Source organism: Muntiacus reevesi, chromosome 2 (assembly GCF_963930625.1).
Source record: "Muntiacus reevesi chromosome 2, mMunRee1.1, whole genome shotgun sequence".
NCBI classification, from domain to species: domain Eukaryota; kingdom Metazoa; phylum Chordata; class Mammalia; order Artiodactyla; family Cervidae; genus Muntiacus; species Muntiacus reevesi.
The window spans coordinates 258,726,074-258,735,476 of record NC_089250.1 but is presented as its reverse complement, the minus strand read 5'-3'; the positions used below and the strand labels follow the sequence as shown (position 1 = coordinate 258,735,476).

The 9,403-nt window shown below is 50.2% G+C and overlaps 1 protein-coding gene across 1 annotated transcript; it reads right to left on the bottom strand.

Moving 5' to 3' along the window:
* Window positions 1–829: 829 nt before the first annotated feature.
* TBCB (tubulin folding cofactor B) lies at window positions 830–9,374 on the bottom strand. The gene is made up of 6 exons (XM_065925970.1): window positions 9,167–9,374; window positions 8,623–8,766; window positions 5,076–5,172; window positions 4,206–4,397; window positions 1,264–1,336; window positions 830–1,108 (listed from the first exon to the last, which is right to left on the bottom strand). Exons 1-6 carry the CDS (start codon window positions 9,278–9,280, stop codon window positions 994–996), a joined length of 735 nt encoding a protein of 244 aa, XP_065782042.1. The 5' UTR covers window positions 9,281–9,374; the 3' UTR covers window positions 830–993.
* Window positions 9,375–9,403: the final 29 nt, after the last annotated feature.

Here is a 9,403-nt window from a genome sequence, read left to right as displayed (position 1 = left end):
CTCGATTTGAGTGCAGGGGCCCACGGTCAGGGAACTAGACCTGCACGCTGCAGCTAAGAGTCTGCATACTGCAGTGAAGATCCTGGGAGCTGCAACTAAGACCCAGTGCAGCCAAAAAACAAATAAAAATAAAAAATAGCCAGTTTTGTTTCACAGATTGACGACTTCATTGATTTGCATGTGTGCGCGCGTGTGTGTAGGTGTACATCTACCCCACACAGGTGTTTGATGTCAATCTCTGAGTGTATCCTGTGTGTGTCACTCTCCTATGTGGAGGAGAGAATCTTTGTGCACTGACTCTATTTCTCTACCTGTGATCTGTAGTGTCTGTGTTCTGTGTGTGCCTCCCGAAGTCAGTCCAGATGTGTGAGTGTTCTGAGTGAGCCTGTGTACATTACAGTAGGCATTGGAGAATGTATCTATCAGGTTGGAGGTACAGGTGAGCACCTTCCCCCAGGATCCCTTCAGCCCCTAAGCATTTCAACCTCATTCTGCTTACTGTGGTTGCTCCTACCACAGCCAACTTCTTCTCCAGAAGTTATAATTAACCGCAACAATTATTATAGTCAAATATTATATATATATAACATTATATATATATTATAGTCAAATATTATCATCAGGAATCCCTTCAAGGAGCTAATGAGGGATTACTGCACATGTAGCAGAAACAGGGTGGGTCAGGCTTCCCAGAATGCGTGGGCTGCATGCACTCGTCACATACCTAAAGCCTCACCATGCCCAACTTGGATTTTGCCCAGAGTCCTATTTCACCCTCACCCATCCAGCTGTCTACACCTCCTCCTATAATCACTGAGTCCTCCAAACATTTCCCAGGTTTCCAGCAAATTTAATACATGTGTCTCAAAAGTCAATGGCGAGGGTAGTCAATAAAATAAAAACAGGTTCATAGGGAGAGGGCCATGGGCACACACAGGGAAGGGCAATGAGTAGGCGAGCTAGCTGGAGCAGAGGGCTGCCCTTCCTTGGCCATCACATCTCATCCAAACCGTAGTCCTCTTCAGGGAAGTCCCCCACTGTCACGACTGATGGCTTGACGAAGGCGCCGTACTTGGCCTGGCATTCAAAGTAGCGCTTCCCATTCACGCTGCAGGACATGATGGGGGAGGCAGTGTCAGAGGGCTCCTACTCCAGATGCTAGTGTGGGTGGGCTCCCCCAGTAGTACCCGCATGCACTTACACATAAACACACACGTGTGTGTACCTGAGCACACACACAGACACTAGAGTGAGGATCTTTACCTGCCATCGTTTTTCCCTAGTGGTTCATCATAGCGGACGCCGATCCAGTGGCCAGGTTTGAAATCTGTCAGTCCTGCCCAGGGGAGAAATCCCTGTGAAGCCTCCCTTCGCAGTTCACCCCAGATTTGTGCCTGCCCACTGACTGTAAAGCCTGTCCAGGCAAAAACTACTCCTTGCTACCACCCAGGACAACCGCCATCTCCAGCCCACTCTGATATGGGAGCCCCTTCACTGGTCTCCCTGTTCCTACCTCTGACCCCTTGTTCACTCAACAGCCCCAGTCATAAGGGGCTTTGTAAAAATCAAAGGGAAGCAGCACCACTGGGGTTCTCAGTCCCTCAGTTGTGTCCGACTCTTTGCAACCCTATGAACTGTAGCCCGCCAGGCTCCTCTGTCCATGGGATTATCCTGACCTTGCCCCAAATTCCTCAAAGACTGCCTATCCCACTCAGCATAAAATCCACAATGTTTATGGCCAAATGATTTCTGACAAGGGAGCCAAGACAGTTTCATGAGGAAGGAATAGACTTTTCATCAAATCATATTGGGACAACTATATATCCACATGTAAGAGAATGAAATTAGACTCCCACCTCACACCATAAACAAAAATTAATTCAAAATGGGTCAAAGACCTAATGTAAGTTATAACACTAGAAACCCTTAAAGGAAAATACAGGAGTAACTCTTTGTGGCCTTGTCTAAGGCATTGGTTTGTTAGATATAATACCCTATACACAAGCCAAAAATAAAAATTAAAAAAAAATTGGAGTTTATAAAATTAAAAATGTTTGTGCTTCAAAAGCCACAGTGGTTAAGAATCCACCTTGCAATGCAGAGACATGGCTTTAATCCCTGGTCAGGGGACTTAGATCCACATGCTGCAGAGCAACCGAGCCTGCACGCTGCAACTGCAGAAGCCTGTGCACCACAACCAGAGAGTTCGTGCACAGTGAAAGACCCTGCATGCCACAACTAAGACCTCATGCAGCCAAATAAACAAATTCTAAAAAAAACAACCAACCTACAGAATGGGAGATATATATTTGTAAATCATATATCTGATAAGGGAACTGTACCTAACATATACAACGAACAACTTGTTATGGGCTTTATTGTGTTCCACCAAGTTTAAATGTTGAAGCCCTAATCCCTTGTAGTTCAGAATGTGACTGTGTTGGAGACAGGGCCTTTAAAGAGATAATTAAGTTAAAAGGAGGCCATTAGGGTGGGATCTAATCCAGGCTGACTGACATCCTCATAAAGATTACCTGGATAAAGACTCCAGGGATGTGCCTACACACAGAGGAAAGAGCATGTGAGGACAAAGAGAGGAGGGGTCCGTCTGTAAGTCAGAGAGAGGCCTAAGAAGAAATCAAATCTGCCAAGGCGTTAATCTAAGGCTCCCGCTTCCAGAACTGTGAGAAACAAATTTCTGTTGTTTAAGCCACCCAGGGTGTGTGGTACTTTGATATGGTAGCCCTAACATACCACTCAAAAACCAAAACGACAGACAACCCAACTAAAAAATGGGCAAAAGAGCCGAATAATCAGTCTCTCTAAAGAAGACATACACAAAGCATTAAGTACCTGAAGAGGCTCAATAGGCTCAATAGCATTAGCCATGCAGAAATGCAAATCAAAACCATAATGCTGGAACTTCTCTGGTGGTCCAGAGGCTAAGTCTCCGCACACCCAATGCAGTGGGCCCAGGTTCGATTCCTGGTCAGGGAACTAGATCCCACATCATGGGATCTTCATGGGGGGTCTTCCCACTAAGCTCCGCTACAGACGAATATTAAAAAAATACAACACTGCTACATGCTACAACATGGATGATCCTTGAAATTATGCTTCTAGTAAAAGAGGCCAGTCGCAAAGACCATATATCATATGATTCCATTTATATGAAACTTCCAGAATAGGCAAATCTATAGAGACAGAACATGGATTAGTGGCCACCGATGTGGACTAGGGGAGCTGGGGTTTCATAAATGGGGAATAGCTGCTAATGGTTATAGCATTTCTTTTGGGGGTGATGAAAATGTAAAACTGATTGTGGCATGGTTGCACAATTCCGTGACCACACTAAAAAATAATGAATGGTACTCTCTTTTCATTCTTATTTTCTCTTAGCCATGCTGCTTGGTTTGTGTGATCTTAGTTCTCTGACCAGGGAGTGAACCTGTGCCCCCTATAGAAGTCCTAAACGCTGGACTGCCAAGGAATTCCTGAATGGTACTCTAAGTGAATTTTATATGGTATATAAATTATAGCTCAATAAAGCTGTTATAAAAACAAACATAACCCACACTGCTCTCTCCTGTCCCTGAGGCCTAGCACCGTCCAGCCTTGCCCATGCCCTGGGTCTCAACTCTCATCTTTCCCCTCTGTCACTCCCCACTGGCCATGCTGACTTCCTTTCCCTGCCTCAAACAAGTCAAGCTTGTTCCTGCTCACAGACCAAGCCCTCTCACGGCCTTTGCGCTCGCTACTCCCCTGGCTCCCTCTTCCCCCTTTCCACCTTCACTCATCCCTTTCCTTCAGATACTCCTTCCCTCAGGAAGCCTTCCTGGGTTACTCTCAAGAGTCTGGTACTTCCTCGCAGCTCACACAGCCCCCTCAGTTTCCCTCATCTCTGCTCTGATTACTTCAGCCTGAGCTTCCCCCATCACAGCCCTAATAATTCTGCTTGTTTCCCCATCTCAGCTCTGATCACTGTACCCCAGGCTTTCACCTTAGAATTGATCCCTCTGGCCTCTGCTTTCTCTGTCACATCCCAGGTCATATGGCCTCTGCTTCCCACTTCCCTGCTGTGAACATACTAGGCTGTCAGCCACCCCTGGAGACATCTCCCCTCCTGGACTGAGATCCCCTTGAAGGCTAAGTCCCCAGCACTGCCCACCCCAGGGCAGGGCATGAGGCCTCTGTGGGCCACGTACCTACATACATGACGGTGCCCCTGCGAGGGGGCTGCCCAGGCGCCCGCACCTCACAGCGGCTGCCCACAGGGATGGTGCTGGCCTGGGCCTCCTCCTCAATAAGGCGCTGGGAGTTCTCGGCCTCTTGCTGGGCCCGCTCTTCTTCATTGAATCGACCTAGCTTGTTGCGTTTCAGGAAGGAGCGAATTGAGTCTGTGGGTGGAGCGGGTGGCGGGGGGTCAGACGTGAGACCTGGGAGACCTCTGGCCTGAGGAGATAACCTGCCATCCCCACAGGGCCAATATCCAAAGACAAACTCTCCCGTTCTGGGTGTTGAAGGGCTGTCATCAAGCTCCCCCAGGTCTCCCACCAGAGCCCTGACCTCTCCACAGATCCCCTGTGCTTCCCCATAATCTTGAAAATAAATAGAAGGTGCCTGCCTGCAGTCCTTCACATTACCCCATCTTCCCTGGCCCTTCAACTTCACTTACCTCCATCCGACCCCAGAAACCTTCCTCATCCCTCCCCCCAAATTCTAATCTGTCACCACACTGGTCTCCACACTGTTCTGTCTGGCCCACATATTCTACCAAACTCGGCCCTCCACACTGTGCCCCTGACCAGGCCCTCACACCCTGAACCTTTCCCATGGCCCTGTTTGTTTGCCCACACTCCCCACACCTCCCAGCTTCCATTCATACCTCATGCCTGTCCACCCTGACTGCTCTTCTACGACCCATCTGTCCCCATGCCAGCCTTACCCCACCCCACACACCGCCAACTTCCCCTCAGTGTCCCTGTCTATCCTGTGTACCCCTGCACACACCTCTGCTTGCACCCATACTTCCTCTAACCCCCATAGGCCCCCATCCATCGCTGGGCATCCCGTACTTTGCCTCTGTTCATAGGCTTCTTGTGAGATCTCGTATTTCTCCACCTTGGACAAGTCCTCATACTCCCCAAGGCGGGCACCGCTGTGGTCAATGACCTGGAATGAGGCAAGCGAGGTCAGTGGGCACAGAGACCTAGGATGCAGCGGGGTGAGTGTGGCTGCACATTCTTCAGATTTAAGTCTCTCCTGCCTCCAAAAAATGACATTCTCCAACCTTCACCTTTATCCCTGCTTTCTGTCCTCCCCAGGGTCCAGACGAAGGGGTGACAGCTGGTGTCTACAATAGGTGTCTCCCCCTCTGTGCTCCATCTGAGGCCCTGGAGGCTGCATCTGCCTCCCATCTACCCCATACGCCAGCATCCACATGATTGATGGCCCCAGGCCACTGGAACCCAAGGGCAGGGCTCAGGGTAGTGTGAGGGTTCAGGGAGCTCACCCTCTGGGTAGCGTGACTGTCCTCTCCGGACCCTGGGACCCTCCTACGCTGACCCCAGCTTCCATGTCTTGGAACATCTCTTCCTGTACTGCCCCTGACATCCATTCACTTGCTCCTCCAGGGTGCCCTGCTAGGCCCTGTGCTGGGTACTAGTGCTGAGTCGCTTCAGCTGTGTCTAACTCTTTGCAACCCCATGGACTGTAGCCTGCCAGGCTCCTCTGTCCATGGGCCTCTCCAGGCAAGAATACTGGAGTCATTGACCTTCTCCAGAGGATCTTCCTGACCCAGGGATTGAACCCATGTCTCTTTTGTCTCCTCACTGGCAGGTGGGATCTTTACCACTAGCACCACCTGAGAAGCCTGTGCTGGGTACCAGGGCCACAGTGCAAAATCAGATCAATCCCTCTCCTCAAGAAGTGACCATTCTGGCGGGTGGGAGGGGTCAAAAAAAAAAAAAAGAAGTGACCATTCTGTTGGGAGGTAAACTGGAAACAATCGCACAGAGATGTATATTAAACACCAGACAACGACAAGGTTCTATGCAGACAAACACAACTTGAAGAGGCTTGTATCAAATACAACTTGATAGGAAGGCATGTCTGAGACAAGGCCAGGAGGAACAACGGGCACAAAGCCCCAGCTGTATAAATGTCTTTAGCTCCTTTGAGGAATAGCAGGGCCAGCGAGGTAGGAGTGAAATGAGCCAGAGGGAAAGTGGGAGACACAAAAGACCATTGAGGATTTTGGCTTTTACCCACAATGAGATGCAGCTAGGGAAGGGCTCCACTAGGAGGGCTCTGATCTGACTCAGGGGGTCACAGGCTCCCTCAGTTGCGTGTGGGAAGCAGATGGAGAGGCACTGGGATGCGGGCAGGGAGAGGATGTGATGGCCCTGCATGGGGTGGGGTGGGGTGGGGGGTTGTGTGGAAGGGAAGGATGGAGGTGGGGCCAGTGTGGGGGCATGGGGGAGCAGAGTCTAGACTCTGGACAGATTTTGTGGGTGGAGCCAACAGGGGCTGCAGAGAGATTAGATGTGGATGTGGGGGAAAGACAGAGGTCAGGAACACCCTAAAATGTTTGGCTGGAGTCACTGGGCAAAATAGAAACGGCTCTTATCTCTGGCCAAGGATCACTAAGAATGTCTACTTTCTACATTAGGAATTTTTGTAAGTTTGAGATTGCTGTTGTTCACTGCTATAAGAAATAGGGGTGATATTTAGAAACAGAAAAAGAATTTTAGAAAAAATACAGGGGAGGAACGTGGGAGGGGGATTCAGGATAAGGGGGGCACATGTATACCTGTGGCCTATTCATGCTAATGTATGGCAAAAACCATCACAATATTGTAAAGTAATTATTCTCCAATTAAAATAAATTAACCAATTAAAAAAAATACAAATTCTCCAAAGGCTCCACCTCTAGGAAACTCTCCTTGTGTGGTCACGTGAGTCAGCAGCCAGCCTGTACCTGAATCCATGTGTAAAACCCTCCTGTTGGAGATGCCACTGCCCTGCGTGATCCATCCAGCATCCCTAGGGTGAGACTGCCTAGGTCAGCCCAGTCAGTTCAAGGGCCTGTGAGTTCTAGTTCACAGTTCTTGGAGCCCAACACAGTCCTGACCGACTCCCACTATGGTCCAGGACCCATCACTTCAACTGGGTCCTGGACCCAACTATGGAAGCAGCCTCCTCCTCGGTCTCCCTACTTTTTTGTCCTTCAGTCACTTCCCCACAGGCAGTCAGAGTGCACCTGTTAACACCTGACTCACACCAGGACCCTCCCAGCTCAAGTACTCCCCTGGCTGCCACTTCCCTCCACAACAGAAGAGGTCACTCTTCAGCCCCATACCCACTCTGTTCCCTCCCACCTCAGAGTGCACATCCTGTGCCCTCCTCCTGGAGCATGCTTTTCCCTTCTTTAGTTAATTCTTCCTATTCTTCAGGTCTCTGCTCAGGCAGCACCTCCTCCAGGAAGTCCTCCTGGATCTTACTGATGAGTCAGGCTCCACAGTATATGATCTTCCAGCTCTGTGATGTCCTCCTGTATGGCCCTCATCTCACTAACCCTTCACATTTGTTTCTGTGAATGTTTAGGTAACAACTACCTCACATACTGGACAAAGCTAAAACAGAGACCTCAAACTTGATTCACAGCTATACCCCTGGCACATCATGTAAGCTCAATGAATAGTTATGAATAAATGAAAGAGATAATCTACCCATGTTCCTCCTTAGGAAAGTCAATTCCATCCTGAAGCTAAGTTTTCTCTTTTGCAAAATAGTGTTAATTATACCATTTTCCAAGTCTTATTTTCTGGATTCAATTCATCATTCAACAATGAATCACTGAGCATCCTCTGTGTGCCAGGCTCTGTTCCAGGTACTGAAGAAAACTCCACAGTATGTCACAGGGTGATTAGTAAGAAGAAGGAAAATCAAATAAAGTGGGAAATGGAGGAGGTTTAAATTTTATACTGAAGGCCATGAAGTCCTCACACCCAGTGACATTTATGTAAAGACTGGAAGGAAGAAGCAAGCCATGGGGGCATAGAAAAAAGAACCATTCAGGCACAGGGACTAGCATCTGCAAAGCTCACCCAGGATGCTGGCTCGTCTGAGTCTTTTGTGGGAGATACCGAGAACAGAGAGGATGATGTGAGCTGATGCATGCAGAGGTCCTCTGTGTTCTGGCATCTCCTGACACATGTGCCTCTTTGCTCACCCTGACCTATCTGACCCTCTGTTCCCTCTGCCTGGCGTGTCCCTCCCTCCTCTTCCCTTAGGAGGCCCTTTCCTCATCCTTCAGATTTCAACTCAGGCAACCCACCCTTCAAGAATCCCCTTCAAAAAAAAAAAAAAGAATCCCCTTCATATACCCCTGGGTGGGGTCAGGCACCTCTGCTGAATGCCTCCAGTCCCCTAGGCTTTTCTCAGCCCAGTCCAGATCGCTGAGTGCCAATGTCTGGGGATGGGTCCGTCTCTCTCCCTGCTGGACTGGGAACTTCATGAGGTTAGGGGCTATCTTGGCTATCACACAGCGCAAAGAACCGCAAACATGTGTTGAATAAATAAATGAATGGAAGGGAGGGATCCTAGCTAGGGAGGCCTCACATGGATGCGACAGCCGTCGTCTACGGGGTAGGAGCCCAGCAGCGCATCATCCTGATCCAGCTTGCAGTAGAACTTGTCGTCAGGTCCATACAGATCCAATTCCATGCAAGAAGCAGGGCTGCCCACAACAAGCTGTAGTTTACACTGTGAGGATACAAGAGAGGGGAGGCGGGGAAGAGGTGGAAGACTGTCAGTGGCCCCACCCTCTGCCCTGAGGCTCCGTCCTTTGTAACAATAACCACGATCCCTTCCCAGTTCCTCCAAGAGACCTACCATTTGGGACCCACGAGGTATTCCTGGCCCCACCCCGTTCGGGTCTTGCCCCCAACTCCCTGCAACCTCCGATTTTCCCTGGCCCCGCACCCATTCTCTGGAACCTAAGGGTCTATCTGGCCCCGCCCCGCTGAGGTCTCGTCCCCAACCTCTGCAACCTGGGTTCATTTCTGCTCCCTTTCCTGCGTTGTGGAAGACCCTCCATTTCTTCTTGGTCCCGCCCCCTCAACCCTACGCCCCGCCTCTCCGGACCCCGCCCCCATGGCCACACCTTGAACTCTGCTACGGTGAGGCTGCGACTGTACCGCTTTTGGGAGCGAAAGCTGTTGAGAGAGCTGCTGATGAACACGTTCACTGTGGGCGCCGACAAGCCCGTCACCTCCATCTCGCCGCGCCCTGTGGCGGCCCGCAGCCCGGTCAGCCGCCTCACACCGGTTCCTCAGGCGCCACCGCTTCTGGGATATCAGCCCCGCCCCTGCTCCCGGACCTGGCCAATCCACGCCCTCCC